Source organism: Ochotona curzoniae, unplaced genomic scaffold (assembly GCF_017591425.1).
Source record: "Ochotona curzoniae isolate NIBS_2020 unplaced genomic scaffold, NIBS_Ocur_1.0 contig_3037, whole genome shotgun sequence".
In the NCBI taxonomy this organism is placed as follows: domain Eukaryota; kingdom Metazoa; phylum Chordata; class Mammalia; order Lagomorpha; family Ochotonidae; genus Ochotona; species Ochotona curzoniae.
In genome coordinates, this window is record NW_024465699.1 from 4,315,083 (window position 1) to 4,333,228 (window position 18,146).

General features: G+C 43.3%; 1 protein-coding gene across 5 annotated transcripts in view; it reads right to left on the reverse strand.

Annotated features, from left to right (window-relative positions):
* The window catches only part of CUNH2orf76 (chromosome unknown C2orf76 homolog), a 56,861-nt gene that overhangs the window by 12,590 nt on the left and 26,125 nt on the right, over positions 1–18,146 (reverse strand). For 4 of the 5 annotated variants that reach the window (XR_005883705.1, XM_040979121.1, XM_040979122.1 and 1 more), the window contains 2 exons: positions 9,556–9,606; positions 4,012–4,049 (listed from right to left, as the gene is read on the reverse strand). Coding sequence is in view for 4 of the 5 variants with exons in the window: in XM_040979121.1 (XP_040835055.1) it covers positions 4,012–4,049; positions 9,556–9,606 (89 nt within the window). In the remaining variant the exon portion in view is untranslated. The remainder of the gene's footprint in view (positions 1–4,011; positions 4,050–9,555; positions 9,607–18,146) is intronic. The other variant, XM_040979124.1, reaches the window with a different exon arrangement.

Genomic DNA, 18,146 nt, shown 5'->3' on the forward strand with positions numbered 1-18,146 from the left:
TACTGCTTTCCCAGGCCACAAGCAGGGAGCTGGATGGGAAGTGGAGAAGCCAAGGCACGAAATGGTATCCATATTGGACCCCAGAGCATGCAAGGTGAGGACTTTAGCCACTAGGCTACTGTGCTGGCATCAGGACAAAAGGTTTTCAAAACTCATGTGCTGTGTTCTCATAATATGCATTCCCTATGTGTGCATTTCCCAATTTTCTGCCACTAAAATAATAACTTAAATTCATTTTTTTCTGTGAATGTATGAAAGCGTCCTCACAATTGGCAGCACTTTCCAAAGAGATAGAGCTGCTACTTGGAGTCACAGTAATAAACTAGGGCACATTCTACTCTCCCTGAGGAGCCACCCCACACAGCACACACCTACTGAGTGCACATCCGGGGAGACCCTGGAAGGGCGGGGTTACACAGTGGGCTTCTACAGTTAGACATGGGTTCGAATGCAGAAGATCACCTCTTTCAAACTCACTTTTCCTCATTTCAGGACAGGAGTGATGAGGACGACATAGGAGGAGGTGTATGTGAATCCCTGTTCTCCCATCCCCTCAACATGGTCCCACAGAAGGCTCTCACAGTGTTAGGGATCACTGAGCTGCCCCCCTCACAACAACACAGAAGGAATCAGAAAGGTTGAAGTCCCGGCCCAGGATCCATGGCCACTACTCAGCCAGTGGAACCCGGGGTCATGTTCTTGCCCTCTGAATATTAGAGACAAGAACAATATCCATGTTCTCTAACAGCCGTCCCCAAGCCTTAGGTCCCAGGTCATGCAACCTGTGCTGTCTCTCTGTGTGACTGGGTGTAGGGGTGGATAAGTTGCCTTCCCAGTGATATTCATGAGTACAGTTAAAACAGCCTAAGGGCGGGAGAACATTTGGAGTTGCTTGCTGTCCTGGAATAGCTCACAGAGGTGACCACTAGCTGGGCATGTGGTACCACCTGTCAACCAGAAGGCAGCTGTTTAGCAATGTGTTCTATTTTTAGCATGTGGCTCAGACAGGCAACAGAGAGGCCAGCTAGCCGCCAAGTTCTGGAAGACAGGGCCCATGGGATGCAGTCACCAGGGAATAGGTAGATCTGCGCTCCATGGAATTCAGATGATCAAAAGAAAAACTTCAGGAAAAGCACCATAAACCATAACACCCAGCTCTCTGAACACGCAGGAGAGGGCGCTAGGCAAGCTCGGGAAACCTCTTTGAAGCTGCGTCTACAAGGGGATTTCACAAAACCCTTCAAAAAAATCCTTCAATCCTTTTTTCACTGAAATACACCTAATCTTAGTGCCACTATCCGTGAACATGGCTAGATGAGGGAAAACCAATTCCTGTGCATCCTCCGGCAGAGGCCTCTGCATGTGTCACACTGGCAGGAATGTGACTGTAAAACAATTTTCACACATACAGCAGCACATTCTATGCCATGTGCTAAAGTCTTATTAGTTTTTCTGTCATAATAAATACACCTAAAAATCACTGTTGGAAAGAGCTGCCCCATCATTCATCAGGGCTACGGCATTTTTCATCTTGAGGATACACACACACACACACACACAGTCCTTTCTATGAACATACAGCTTGTTTCCAGAAAGGGTGCTGCACTCACCATGTGGCACATGTGTAAGCTGCAGCCCCAGACTGACTTCTGCAAGGAAAGCTGCTGGGTCAGGAATGACACGTGACCTATCATTTTGACCGATGTTGCCAGGTTACTCTCCAAGATGGCAGCACCAATCCACTCTATGCTACCAGTTGGCAGAGTGTCTGTTTTCATGACCTTTGCCAGCACAGCCAGCTGGCCAATCCCTTGCTCTCAGCCAGACTGACAGATGCAGGTGTTAATTAGCAGGTACTTTCTTAGGAGTGAGACTGAATAGAGTTGCAGGATAATGCATCTATTAGAGTTAAAGAATATCTTTACATACTAAGGGAATTAAGCCTTTTCTGTAAGTCAGAGAAATATCTCTTTGATGCTCAGGCTCCCTAGCCTTCAGGGAGATACATCTAGTTCCAGTGAGACTGGCTCACATTCAGAACTCTAGAAACAACAGCTGCTGGTGTGGACATGGGGAGAAAGCTACTGTCCTTCACTGCTAGTGGGAGTGTAGGCTAGTACAACCACTGTGGAAATCAGTATGGAGAGTGCTTGGAGAACTGAAAATTGACCTGCCATATGACCCAGCTATCCTGCTCCTAGAAATATATCCAAAAGAAACGAAAACTGTAAATGAGAAAGAAATCTGTAATCCTATATGTACAGCAGTACAATCTACAATAGCAATCACATGCAAACAACCCAGATGCCTGTCAAAAGAGGAGGGGTTAAAGAAACTGTGGTACATCTACTCCATGGAACACTACTCAGTCATTAAAAAGAATGCAATTATACCATTTGCAACCAAATGGTCCCAACCAGAGACCATTATGCTCAGTGAAATAAGTCAATACCAGAAGGACAAATACCATATGTCCTCTCTGATATAAGGCAACTTTCATGCAAATTATGAGATCAATAACCCTTTAACACTGTTTTTGCTGCAACCCAAGGGTTTTGTTATTGTTTTTATTTTCATTTCTTCTAAGTAGTTTTTTTTTCTCAATTTATTAAGTTCTTCACTGACTCACAGATCACACAGCAGCAACATTTTCTCCAAGAAGTTTTTGTGATTTCTTTTCATTTCTTCATCGACACATTGGTTATTCAGTAGCATGTTACTTAACTCCATGGTGCTGTTAATTTTTTGTTTTAACTTTATTCCTGTTGTTGAGTTTGTTTCATGACTTCTCATTTAAGGGAATGCACAGTAACTGTGTAATAGATACTGTCAAATCCAGATGTGAAAATACAATTCAGTGTGCATCTCTACTTTCAAATCAAAGATGGACTCCCAATGAAACTGTTGGATATAGCTTGACAATAGGATGCTGGACTGTGTGGCATTTTCTGTATCAGCAATGTCAGAACACACTTAAATAACTGACTGATGGACTTACGACTACTTATGAAAGACTATACTATTGTAACAATATGGGGAAAATCAGTCAGGTAAAGGAAATTGGGGCAGTGGATAGGGGAAATAGAAATAGAAAAAAATAACAAAAAGAGAGAATTATCTCTTTTCATCTGTTCCTTGATTTTTCTTATATTACTTTTCTTTTCTTTTTCCTTTAAATCGATGGTGTTAAGTAAATTTCTGTTAATTTATTAAGCAAAATGCATCCATCTTTGGGAGTTTCTGTTTTCTTTCCTTTTTAAGGATTTACTCATTTTTATTTGAAAGGCAGATTTACGGCGAGAAGGACAGGCAAAGAGAGATCTTCCATCCACTGGTTCACTCCTCAAATGGCTGCAATGGCTGCAATGGCCAGAACTCAGCCAATTAGAACCCAGGAGCCAGAAGCTCTTCTGGGCCTCCCTGTAGGTGCAGGGTCCAAGGACCTGAGCCATCCTCTGTTGTCCTCCCAGGCCACTGGCAGAAAGCTGGATTGGAAGTGGGGCAGCCACAGCTGGAACTGATGCCCACATGAGATGCCAGAGGCTGAGGATTATCCTGCTGAGCCATCACACCAGCCACAGTCACTCATCTTCTAATCATGCTTAGAAAGATGTTCTCTATTCTGAACTATTCTGGAATTTTGTGTTTTCTTCAAATTTTTAAGTGAATTTTCCTTTTAAGTTGTTGCAGAAGAATTTCACACCTAGAAGCCTTACAGGATAGGAAAATAACCTCCTCACCCCATACCTATCACCCGATTGGAATAACTTGTCACCTCTTGTCCAATCTGTTTCAACCCTAGCTTCACTTCTGGATTTACTTTTTACAGTCAAGGCATTGATCCAATGGGGATGCATTAGGGTGTAAAGACATGGACCTATCTTAACCATTAGCAATAGAAAGGATGCCTTCCAAACAGAAAATGCTTTCATAATGCAAACTATTTTAGATGTAGAATTTATGTTCATTCACTGATTCACTTATTCAACCAACTCTATCCATTTAACGTACCTTTGATTTATGTGCTTGATGAATAATCTTCAGTTTATCTAGAAGAGAAAAGCAGAATGTCTTTATACAGATTACACTTAAAATTTCAAATTACTAAAGTTGAGATGGAGGGTGACTGTAAAGTTGAGAAATCTCAGTCTTTGCCTTATGATCAGTGGCCTTAAAAGTCACCTCTGCAAGACACGAATTTAGGCTGAAAGCACAAAGATGTGTTAAGACCTTGAGTCTGTGGTGTAGATGTTGAGGCCACAACTGGAAATCAACACAGTACATTTCCCCTCAGACTAGCAGACGAGCAAATCACATCCCTCTCTCTCTTCACAAAGACCAGAAGTAGCAAATAATGCTTAGAAAAATCAAGACAGATGCTAGCAAAAACATTTTTTTACAGCATCTAAATGAATCCCTTGTTATAGATATGATGACAGACGGTCAAATGAGCCTAACTAACAAGTGTTACCTCTCTCAAAATCCAAGCATTATCCAGGATCAGTGGTAACTGACGCAAGGCCACAAAAGCCCACAGAATACTCATGTATCTGCCTTCTGGTTTTCAAATCCTGCACAGGCTCAACCAGCTAATCTGCTTTGCTCAGATCGGTTTATCTGAAGTCAGGCTACACTGTGCTTCCCCAGTAATTGTTCCGTACTGGGGTAAAATTATAACTCTGTGATAACCAGCCCTTATTTAGAGAACAGATGAAGCCATTCAACGGGTTTAAATACAGCAAGTTTTCAATTCCTCATTTGATTGCGAATCTCAGCCATTTGAATCAGCGTGTTACCATAACAGGGTGTTATATTTGAATAAACTCTCAACCTTCAACTAAAATTTATTTCTATCAATCACACCCTGACAATGACTCCCAATGGTGATGTGAAATGAATAACAAGTGTTATGATTTGGACCACATAGTGAGGGTGACTGTAGCTCAGGAAGATGTAAAATGATACACTGCATAATTAACCTGAAGAGGAGGGCTGGTAGGCTCCAAATAAAAAGACTGGATTGAGAAAAGTTGAATTGGGTCCCTTACAAATATACAAGTATTACATGTTAGCCTTTTACAGATTTTTTTTAATTGCAATTCCTAAAAGCAAAAAAAAAAAAAAGTCAGACCTAGATTGTGTGCTCTCACAATATAAGCAGTGTACCTAACCAGTTAAGAACTAGAATTCCAAAATATCCATCTTTTTTTTTTTTAAAGATTTATTATTTTTTATTGGAAAGGCGGATATACAGAGAGGAGAGACAGAGAGGAAGATCTTCCATCCGATGATTCACTCCCCAAGTGAGCGCAACAGCCGATACTATGCCGATCCGAAGCCAGGAGCCTCTTCCGGGTCTCCCACGCGGGTGCAGGGTCCCAAAGCTTTGGGCCGTCCTCGGCTGCTTTCCCGGGCTACAGGCAGGGAGCTGGAAGGGAAGCGGGGCTGCCGGGATTAGAACCGGCGCCCATATGGGATCCCGGGTGTGCAAGGCGAGGACCTTAACCACTGCGCCACCGCGCCGGGCCCCCATATCCATCTTTTTAAACAGTCAACTTTCAAAAAACCTATCCTTTTTAACACAAGCTCAACATAACAGTACAACTATAACTCTGTTTTCTTAAAAAAGAATAAAAATAAATCTAACATAAGTAAAATTCATGAATTGGACTACCTGTGTCCTACAGAGTAAACAATCACCTAAGAAAATAAATGTGACTTTTAGGGTTCTCTATGATATTGAGTTGCCTACAGCATTCTTTTCCTCTCTATACACAGACACCAGATTATTGCTGGAGACAGAGAAGCCAAAAGTACATTTTTAAACAAGAGGTTAAAGTCTGTTATAATCCACCAGCAAAACGGCAGCCTGACCTTATCAAATATTAATCATGTTCTATATATTTTGCTAATAAGCCTTTAAATTAGAAATAGCTTTGCTTTAACAGGCTTGGCAAAGCCCCCAAAAAAGTAGGTTACATTTATAGCAGTGAAAAAAAAAATGTCTTGAGCAGAAATTCTGCCTGGATTTTTCCCCCCCAACTGTAATCATGTGAGGCCAGGGAGAAGGAAAGCAAGGAGAAACGACACGCTGGCCAACGATGCTGCCGTGTTAACCTCTCTGCCTGCAGTGCGTCATCTCCTTCACTTGTTATTACTTCTTCAAAGAAATCCTCACTACAGCAAGACCATCATTGGCCCATGCTTTCTTAACAGCAAATTCCCTGCAGGAAACAACCTTAATAGCAATGATATATTCATTGGAATGCTTAATGAGCTGCCACATGCACTGTTGAATCGGAACTCACCACAAGCTTAGGGCAACATACAGGGGTTAGCAGCCTTACACCAGCAAGCAACCTCTTTGTACATTTGCATGCATGGTGTCTAGGCAACATGCTATTTACGTTTATTTTTTAAATTTTAGGTATTTATTTACTTTTTCACAACATGACTCTCCATTAGTTGATGATATCAACAAATGGCAAGAAATAATTTACAATAATAACAAAAAACAGAAAAATAAAGCCAACAAATGACATATTACAAAAATCTCCTGCTCCTCGGGTAGATAAGCAAAGGCCAGGGGGCTGGTGCTGATACAGTAGGCTAAGCTCTACCTTTGGTGCTGGCAACTCCTAGGGGCACCAATTCAAGTCCCGCATCCTCCACTTCCCATCCAGCTCCCTGCTGTGGCCCGGGAAAGCAGTGGAGGATGGCCTAAGGCTTTGGGACCCTACAACCGCATGGGAGACCCAGAAGGAACTCCTGGCTTCAGATCAGCTCATCTGTGGCCACTGCGGCCATTTGGGAAGTAAACCAGCAAATGGAAGGTCTTTCAGTCACTCCTTCTCTATGTAACTCTACTTTCCAATAAAATGAAAATAAATCTTAAACACACACACACACTTTTAAAAAGGCAGTACAAGGGCCCGGTGTGGTAGCCTAAAGGCTAAAGTTCTTGCCTAACACATGCCAGGATCCCATATGAGTGCTGGTCCTAATCCCGGTGGCCCTGCTTCCCATCCAACTCCCTGCTTGTGGTCTGGGAAAGCAGTAGAGGATGGTTGGGACCCTGCACTCACGAGGGAGAACCAGAAGAGGCTCCTGGCTCCTGGCTTCAGATTGGCTCAGCTCTGGCCGTTGCCGCCACTTAGGGAATAAATCAGTAGACAGAAGATCTTCCTCTCTGTCTCTCCTCCTCTCTGTATATCTGACTTTTCAATAAAAATAAATAAATCTTTAGGGAAAAAAAGGCACTATACAATAATCAAAAATCCCAGAGTGTCACTCTCGTACCAATAGATTATTATATTTTTTGTACACTGTGAATTAGTTAACACAGATCAAGGAAAACACATATTTGTCTTTTGGGGACTGACTTATTTCACTAAGCATAATAGTTTCCAATTGCATTCATTTAATCTTGTCTTTTGCAGTAAGGATTTAAAAATAAATAGTAGCCTGCATGGTGAATCAATAATAGATGTGGATGCCAATTAAATGGTAGGAAGCACTCTGAGAACTCCTAGACTCTGGTTGGCCAAGAGAACCAGGCCCTTGCCCCGGGGCGAGGAGACAGTAACCATGGAAACTGAAATGGGACCTTGTGCCCTTCCCACTCCCTGACACCCAGGGCAGTGCTCTGGAGACAAAACAGATGAAGGGGACAGGCGAAAAAGCCAGCACCTTGGCTTTTCTTACAGAACACAAAGCAGCAGATTGTTCGCGTGCCAACCTGAGGCAGCGCTCCCTGAGGTCTAGCAAACCCCAGGCTTGGATAACGTCACAGCCAAAGCTCTCACCTTTTCTGCCAATCCATGTGACCAGCACAGAAACCCTGGGATCGATGGGTGTTAAAGGGATGGGGCTGTCCCCAAGGCACAGGATCTTCCACAGTGAAGCTGTGCAACGTGGATACTCTGGTGCTTTTATGATCTAAAACTCATCTTTCAGGGAAACTTGCACCGAAGGCAAAGTTGCACATAGACATGTAGACACACACCCAGGCAAATACCACGCTAAAGGGAACCCTGTGGATCTATCTCCATGGCTAACAGCAGGGATTCAGGTTCAAGGCTGTGTTTCAGGGCATTCTACTTTCAAAGTCACAAGAGTCACAATCGAGGAATTTCGTATTTGCCTGAACTATGCATTTTTTTCTTCCTTTCTCTTATTTGATATTGAGTATGTAAATTCCTCAAGTCCATTAAATCAACGTACATTCCATTCAGCACCTCCAATGTCTGCCTGCCTGCCCCCTCTGGACCCCACAATCAGTCCCAGGTGGTTAAAATGCATATACACAGTCAAGACTGGTTTCTTTTTTTCCTTTTTAAGATTTATTTATTTTTGGACACTAACATATCCAGATGTGAGAACACAATGCAGTATACATCTCTACTTCCAAACTAAAGATGGACTCCCAATGAAACTGTTTACTATACAACAACAGGATGCTGGACTCTCTGCCATTGTCCATACCAGCAATAATGGACATATGACTGTGTATGAAAAACTATATTTTAGTAATGATATAGGGGAACTCGGGGGTGGGGAGAGTGGGGGAGGGTATAAGGGAAATCCCAGGGGCCTATGGAACTGTATCATAAAATAATAATAATAATAATAATGATGATAATTAATAAATAAAGATTTTTTAAAAGATTTTTTTATTGCAAAGTCAGATATAGAGAGGAGGAGACAGAGAGGATTTATTCCCCAAGTGGCTGCCACAGCCAGAGCTAAGCCAATCCAAAGCCAGGAGCCAGGAGCTTCTTCTGGGTCCCCCACATGGGTGCAGGGTCCCAAGGCTTTGGGCCACCCTTTACTGCCCTCTCAGGCCACAAGCAGGAAGCTGGATAGGAAGCAGAGTTGCTGGGATTAGAACCAGCGCCCATACAGGATGCCAGTGTGTTCAAGGCAAGGACTTTAGCACTAGGCCACTGTGCTGGGTCCAAGATTGTGATTTCAAATGACTTCAGGTCATAAGTCATTTTATTAAACAAGACCAGAATGAATAGCCTTTCCAAAAAGTAATCTAATCCGGTACAAATATTATGCTTTAAAGTTGATTCTGCTAACTAACAGAAATATTTATTAGGTGTGTTGTAAGTTTAAGTAAAGTTCAGTGAGTGTCACTGCTCTGAAGGTTTGTCACTATGCTGCCTTTATACAAGGCTACTGCACCCAGCTTCTGCGCTTTACCACGACATTTTCAAATCGCAAACAACAACAAGCAAAACTGTTACTGAACCGGCTCATGTTATTACCCTTCCAAATGTTAGATCTCTCCATTCTTCATCTTCAATTAGTTTTCCTTCTCAAATTACCTGGCAAAGAGACCCATTTTAGAGGCTTTGCCAAAAACACCGTTTCTCACAATTATGTCCCTATTGCAGTTAACTTCAACAATATGTAAACTCTGTATTGCTAAACAAACTCCCAAATTGGTTTCCTTGTATAGTCAGTCAATTCACTTAAAAAAATTAAAACAACAAAACAACTAATGCAAAACTGTATCAATCTACATTTTAAAAGAACAAAACTGGTTACCATATTTGTAATTTCTGAATGGTGGTGGCAGGCTGGTCCTTAAAGGTATATCTACAAGAAAAAAAGCCTATTATTACTACAAAATATTTTAATAGCTACCCACAGTATACACATAATCGTTTGATTCGCTTGTATCTGCAGACTAGGTTACTTCGAGAAGATAAAATGATGCTAGCATGCCATCAAAATCTAAAAGTCATCTAAAACAAATCATAAAAAAATAAAACAATAGACCATCCATAATATGCTGAGTTGTCATTAACTGAATGAATTTAGTAACGCTATAAAAGAACTGGCATTTTATTAAATATAGCAATGTCCATGTACATCTGAGATATATTTCATAAGTTTGTGAGATATTTTTTATTTTCCATAGAGTTTATGTTCAGACTTAACAGTAAAGAATAAGCAGCCATGCTGGTACACTGGCATAGTGAACACAGAGCTGGCATGAACCAGACCCAGAATGCCAGCCAGCTACTGGCTGCTTTTCTTCCAGAAGTGTGACACTTGCCTAGCTACAAGGTGACCTAGGCATTTGCCAACAACTGGGGAGTGTGTTTTCATGTTAAACCCACATGAATATATTATGCATTCAAAAAAACTAAACAAAACATCTAAAGGAAACTTTAGAAAATTAACTCCTTTACTTATTAGAGAAGTGGGGGATGGGAGAAAGAGGAAGGTGGGGGTAAGGAGACAGAGAGAGAGAACTGATTCCCGTCAAATTGGTCCACTGCCCTAAATACCAGCAGAGGCTGAAACTTCAAGCTGGGAATTCACTCCAGGTCACGTGAGTGTCAAGAAACCAACTACTTTAGCCATTACTTCTGCTCCTCAGGAATTGCACTGGACAGAGCAGGAAGTCAAACCCAGGCATTTCAACGGGGCACCCTGATCCACAACTTAACGACTAGGCAAACATCTGCCCTGTAAGATGTCAAATACCCCAGTGAAAACAGAATCACATACACACTAGGTTCCTTGAGCAGAGTAGCCAAGAACACATGTTGGAAAAAAGACAATCTCTTTGGTGGGAAAACTGGTGGCGAGAAAAGTGGGTATTGACATGCAAAAGATAAACATAAATCAAAAACTGTTTAAGATGATTCTTAGTCAGGCATGGGGTCTGAAAGGTGACAGCAGCTGAGAGAAGCAGGCCCACCGGGGGCACTGTGGCATCCATCAAGGGGGAGGGGGGGTTCCAACCCTCAGTTCCAATGTGTCACAGTGTCAAAGGGGAATGCCAGCCCAGAACGGGAGGACCTAAAGATATGAACAGGTCAAAGTCTGAGGGCAGAGGTGAGGTTTCCCAGTGTGTGAATCCCGGTGGGTCAAAGAACATCCTGGGAGCAGGGCTGGCTGGGCAGGTACCACCCTAAACCCCATGGCATAGGTTCGCCAGGACACACACACTTCATTTCATCCACATCTTTCACTCACTTATGAACTAGGGGGCCAAAGAAGTGTCCATCATGCATCAGACAGGAGCACTAGATCCACTTACTGCAGTGGCATTCAGATTCCCTAGGCTGGAACGATGACATTCCCTGAAGGGGGCAGGGACGGGCCCTTACCAGTTAAGAGATATAGGCTCTGAAGAGAAATCAAGCCAGCTTCCTGTTCTACCTAGACTGGAGAGTCAGAGAAAGAGAGAGTGTGTGTGTGAGAGAGAGAGAGAGAGAGAGAGAGAGAGAGAGAGAGAGAGAGGCAGTGACCAAGATGAGTGAGAGCACCTTTTCTCTTTCCTTCACCTCTTGGCCAGGCTGTCTTGTTCACCTGCCTAAAGAAGGGTTTTCCCTCTGATGTCATCTCCCTCCTGCTTTGTCTTTTTTCTCACAACTGCAGTTTGTCCATTTACTTATTTTGGTTTCTCTACTAATTAATACACTCCCTGAGATTAGAATCCTACAGGCCATCTCCTCCAAACCTAGCACAGCGTCTGGCCCCTAACAGGTTGGTAGGCCTGGTTCCGTGAGGGCAGGGGATACAAGCTACTCATCGTGTGGTTTAAAAAGATTCATGGCCTGGGCTCAAAAAGATTCAGGAATGAATATTCAGAGCACAGTGGAGAACACTGAGGCTCCAGGAGCACAAGCTGGTCAGGCCATTCCAGATGTCAAGAGCTGGACCTGACTGCCACTCTGCTGCCCCGGGAAGGCTGGAAACCAAGGCAGCTGTCTTCTGCAGGTGCAGAGAGAAGTCACTAAAGACATTACAGCGTGGTAAGAGGGTAGCAGAAACACACATTAAAACACCCGACAAGAGCACTGAGTGTTGAGCAACAGCCCGGAACTCCAGACGGGTTTCCTAGACGGGTGCCAGAGGCCTGAGGCCTCCCGTATCACCCCCAAGGCTCGTTAGCACGGAGCTGGATCCCAAGTGGAGCACCCATAACTCATACCAGCACCCCATGGGATGCTGGCATCCCAGGAGCAGTTTAACCTGCTATGTAACAATACTGGATACCTACTTTTCTGTTTTATTTCCTTAACCATGTATTTTGAAAGCAAAAGTTCTTAATTTTGCTGAAGCCTGATTTAATTTTTTCATTTATAGTTTGGGCTTACTACACTGCATGTAAGAAATGAATATCAAAGTCTAATTTTTTCCCCTATATTTTCTTCTAGATGCTTTACAGTTCCAGCTTTTTCATTTAGGTCTTGGGCAATTTTTGACTTATTTCTGTACATAGTATGAAGGATGAATTGGGTTTTGTTTATTTGCATGTGGTTATCCAACTGTACTTGTGCCTTTCTGGAAAGACTATCCTTTCCCCTAAATGGCCTTGAGCAAAAATCAACTGAACATGCTTTTATCTATTTCTGGACTTTGTCTTTCATGATACGTATTTCTATCTTGATTATCCTGGATTTACAGTGCGGGCATGGATCCAAGGAGTGCTAACAGCTTCGATAAGTTTCCTCTTTTCTGTGAGTTGTGTGGACTATTTTAGGTCTTCTGCCTTCACCTGCAAATTTGAGAATAAGCTCCACGTTCTCTGAAGGGGAGTGCAGTGAAGTTGCTGTATGGGACTGGAGGGTATGTACCACTGTGAGGAGACACGGCTTCTTAACAGGGCTGTGCCCTCTGGTCCAGGAACACGAGTAGGCCTTCCCCCATTTGGTTAGATGTTTTACAGTTTCTCTCAGTGATGTTGAGAAATTTCAATGTCAGTGCATTTCCGTCAAATACATCCAAAGTATTTCATGGGTTTTGATGGTTATAAATTTTGTTTTGCCAGTAATCAGAAATACACCTGACTTTTGTATTCTGACCTCACATGCACATGAAGACCAGCTTATTAGTTCCAACAGTATTTTTTATGGATTTTGTAGGCTTTTCTATCTAGCTGTTCACATTGCCCTTTTCTTTCTTTCTAATGGGGATGATGATTTTTATTTCTTTATTGCTTTAAGGAACTACCTAGACCTGAGGTAAGCGTGAGGCGGAAGGGAGTGATATGAGCAGGTGTCTCCAACCCTTCCCCATTAGCTGTGTTGTCAGCTCTCCATTCTTCACGAACACCCTTAATCCGGCAGAGAAATGTTCCCTTTTATTCCTAGTTCTCCAGTAAGTTTTTAGCAGGAATGGATTTTATCTTCATGGATAAAAATAATCATATAGTTCTTTCCTTTTAAAAGTTATTTAATTTGATAAATCTCATTGACTTTTTTTTTCGATGAACTCGGCCCTGCATTCATAGGTTAAACCCAACACAATCAGAATGTATTCTTTATGCTTTTAAAATACTGCTGTATTTGACTTGCTAAAGTTAGGTTAAGAATCTTTACATCTCTAATCATGATGGAGTTTGCCTAGGGTTTTCCAAGACTTTGAACATCAAGGTAAGGATGGGCCTCTGGGTGGGGGACAGGAAACATTCCCTGTCCCCCACCATATTTTTTTTTTTAAGAGAATTTTTTTGGTAAGAATTTCTGTAGAATCAGGCTTATTTCCTCCTTAAACATTTGGTAGGGTTTACCAGCAGAGCCACTGAGGCCTGCATTTTCCTTGATGGGAAGCCTTGCTTGGGTCTTTCAAGGTATCTGTTCACTTCACCTAGAACAACATATGCATTGATGGAATTGTTACAAATACCCCTTCTCCTTTTTAGAACATCTGTGACATCACAACTGGCACTTGGTTCTGGTAACGTGGGTCCTGCCCTCTCATCAGTCTGGCTAGTGCGTTCTCAACTTTCTTGCTCTCAGAGAACCAACTTGGTCTGTTAGTGATCTTCTCTGTGATTTTTCTACTTTCTGCTGTGGTCTTTGTCATGTCTTTTATTCTGTTTGGTTTGTTCCTGGTTTCTTTTTTTTAAAGATTTGTTTGTTTGTTTGCTTGTTTGTTTGTTTAAATGCTTGTTTTTGATTCTTTTTACATATTTAATTAGGGTGATAAGGGTCAAGGGCTACAGGAAGGTGGGTGAGACCATTATTATTCCTGGTTTCTTAATACCCGTCTGGAATCACTGAACTTGACACCTCTTTCAGACATTGTAGGACTTTCTTCAGGGCCTATTTCACACAAAACGGTAGAAAGATGCACAAGCCTTTTCACTGCATTCCAAATACTTTCCTGGGGCCCAGCTCAGTGGCTAAATCCTCGCCTTGTATGCACCAGGATCCAATATGGGTGTTCCATCGAGTCCCAGGTGCTCCTCTCCCCATCCAGCTCCCTGCTTCTGACCTACAAAAGCAGTGGAGAATGGCCCAAAGCCCTGGAACGCTGCACTGGTGTCGGAGACCTGAAAGAAACTCCTTATTCCTGGCTTTGTATCAGCTCATCGGCTCAGGACCGGTCATTGCAGCCACTTGGGAGTGAACAGTGGATGGAAAAAGTCTTTCTGTCTCTCCTTCTCTCTGTATATCAGCCTTTCCAATAAATAAATAAATAAAATTTAAACAAAAATACTTCCCTTTCCAATCTCTGTTTTGATCCATGGCTATTTAGAAATGTGTTATTTGAGTTCCAATATACTTAGAGATTTTTTTCAGAGCGCTTTCAGTTCCTGGCTTCTAGCCCGATTCCACGGTAGCCAGAACACATAGCCCTACATGAGTTGAATCCCTTTAAATTCACTGAGACTTGCTTCACAGCTTGGAACACGGTTTCTGGAAGAATACCCTCATGCAACTGAGAGGAACATGTATGTTCCAATGTTGCACACAGGTTTCTAGGAATGTCAACCAGATTCTAATGTTCACACTCTGTATGCCTTCTGATCTCCCACTTACTTAGTTCATCCATCTATTTGCCCTTGCAGTGCTTCAATGTTTTTTTTTAAAGGTGTTTATTTGAAAGGCAGAGCCACAAGAGAGAGAATGAACTAGTGAGAGAGAGAGAGGGAGAGTGAGAGCAAGAGAATATCTTCTATTTGCTCACTCCTCAAATTCCTGCAAGGGCAGTGCCTGGGCCAGGCCAAAGCCAGGAGGAACTCTACCCAGGTCTCCCACATACCCAGGTCATTGTGTGCAGCCCTCTGCCTGACCTCCCCCCAGCAGACACATCAGCAGGAAACTGGATCAGAAGTGGAAAAGCCAAGACTTAAACCATTCACTCTGACAGGGAATGCAGGCATTCTAATGAGCAGCGTAACCCAGTGCCCCATAAGGGCCATTCCTGAAGTGGTATAATTTATAATGATTCATTCTGTACTGGAACTACATCTAAGGACTTACAGGAAAATACAAAACCACAGAATTGGCTAACTTGGTGACTAATCTTCATGGGCCCAGAATGGGACAGACCTAACACTCTCCTCTTCTTATCTCAGCCGTCTTCCACCTTCACCCTGACAACCACTCACCTGTGACTGCTTCCATAGTTTTGCCTTTTCCACAAGGTCATGTGGTTGCAATCACACTGTACTTAGCTTTTTTGTATTGAGCTTTCAAAAAAAATGTATACACCCATAGTAACTCTATATGTTTATAAGGTAGAGTATAAAAACATGTATATAATGTGTGGTGAAAAAAATCAGGATAAGATAGGTGTCATTCCAAACATCTGGCATTGCTTGGGCTGGGAACATTTACCATCTTCTCTTCTGGCTGCCTTGCAAAACACCATAGGTGATGCTAACAAGGGTCACCCAGCTGTGCTATGGAAAAACAGGACTTAGCCTTCCTCCCTCATGGCATTTGTCCCCCTTAACCAAGCCTTCTCTATCCTTCAACACAGAACATTAAGAAATACCTTTACAACAGAACCATCTGAAGGATGGCGTGTCACCAGCCCCGTGATGCAGTGAGGCCTGATCACTGCGCCGGAGTCAGCAAACTCAGCCACCTGTGCAATTTCTGTGCCAAATAGCAGCAGCAACGCATGACTGAAAGGGCATGGCCGACAAAACAAGTGGCAGGTCAGAATGGACCAGTGGCCGTCATGCGTCAACCCCTAACCTATGCGGTGAACTTGGCAGATAGTCCACTGCATCTAGAATGATGGTGAGAGAACAATTTCCCCCTGCCCCCTTTTTTTCCCGTTAGAAAGTCTATACAGGGCCCAGCAGCATGGCCTAACGGCTAAAGTCCTCACCTTGAATGCGCCGGGATCCCATATGGGCGCCGGTTCTAATCCCGGCAGCTCCACTTCTCATCCAGCTCCCTGCCTGTGGCCCAGGAAAGCAGTCAAGAACAGCACAAAGCTTTGGGACCCTGCACCTGTGCCGGAGACCTGGAGGAGGTTCTAGGTCCCTGGCTTTGGACCGGCACAGCACCAGCTGTTGCACTCACTTGGGGAGTGAATCATCGGATGGAAGATCTTCCTCTCTGTCTGTGACAATGGTAAGAGAAAGAACAGTATGAAAGGAAAGAAGGCCTCTAGAATAACCCCAGGAGATGTTCGTGGCAATGGCCCTCTCTGTCTGGATGGAATGCACTATGCCGCGTTGTTGGGCCAACCTCCTCACTTTCAGTACTCCAAACACTCACAGTCAAATGAGCTACACTCAAAGACTGAGACGGAGTGAATCTTCTCATTTCGGAGCAGAAGCAAGCAATACAGAAGAATGAAGAATGGAAAGGTGATTTAGTGAGTTTTTTTAAAGAGCATAGATCTTGTAGTCTAACTGCCCGGACTTGGTTTGCTGTGCTTGCTTTTGTTTAGCCACGTAACCAGAGGACAGTTTCTTAAGTCTCTCTGTTCCCTAGTTTCTTTATCTGCAAAATGGGGTCAGGAATGGTTATTCATCTGGAAGGCTGCCATAAGGCAAGATAAACCAGGTACAGTTCTTAGCACAGTACCTGAAACACAGTGATGTTACCTCTGCCATTATGATTATTATCTCAAAAAGAAGCCCTCACTATCAAGCTAACTTGTCTCTGTTGGGGACATGAGCCATCAAGGCAGGTGCATGCCCTCCATCAGGGGGCAATCACATGACAAAAGAGGGGTCTGGACACAACTCAAAAGAAATCTGCTCCCCAAAAGTTCACCTTTTAATGGGCAGGACACACATCCCCTCATGGACAAGGGAAGCAAGCTGTGCTATTACTTTGGGGAGAGATGGGAGCAGGCCTGAGGACCCAGGCACCCAGGAGGCAGCTCGTGGGACCTGGCAGAGAACACAGTGAGCCTGGGAAAAAGACATCTAAGGCTGGGACTCTGGCAGCTGGAAGATTCTGTCCTGTTATCAAGGACTCTCAGAAGAATGACAGCACTTGCTGTACCTACAAGAAACACTGTAACCCCTCAAACACAGAAAGGTGGTGAAGTAGAAACTGGAGGGCACTGACCTCCTACTCTGAAACCTGAACACACTAGAGTAAGATATTCTTAGAAGCAGGACACTCTGTGGTTGATATTGTGGGGACCAGAACAGGTCACCCCAAAAGATGCCTCCATGGTGTACAGACTGTCTGGGGGGATGCAGAGAGGATGCGGAGAGCTCTCTGCCCTCCTTCTGTAAGCTGAAAAGCAGGACAGGGATCTGTAAAGACGAAAGCTGCCTTGTCTCCCCTCTTTTGCAGAGAAAACGAGAGATCCACTGCGGTCTCACAGCCACCAGACACTCAATGTCCTTTGTCTTTTATCTAAAAAGTCAGCATTGTTTGTTGAAGATGCTTTAGGAACGGGAATTCAAAGCCACTTCTTAGAGCAGTTACCCATCCCCTGGTGTCTCCCTTGTGGAGAATATGCATGCTAATAAACTTGATTATTTTCCTCTTTAAATACAAGTTAACAAACTTGTTTTATTTCTCTTGCTAGCCTTTCCTGATAAGACGAAGGCAAGAAAAAAAATTTTTTCTTCCATCCCCACAAGATTCTCTGAGTATTGGGACCGGTGTGCCAAGATCCCATAGGCGTGCCGGTTCACGTCCCAGCTGATCCACTTCTCATCCAGCTCCCTACTTGTGGCCGGGGAAAGCAATAGAGGACAGCCCAAAGCCTCAGGACCCTGCACCTGTGTAGGAGACCAGGAGAAGCTTCTGTCTCCTGGCTTCAGATCAGCTTAGCTTTGGTTGTTGTGGCCACTTGGGGAGTGAACTAGCAAACAAAAGATCTTTCTCTATTTCCTTCTCTCTGTATATCTCCCTTTCCAACAAATATATCTTTTTTTTACAAAAAAAAAAAAATTCTCAGCA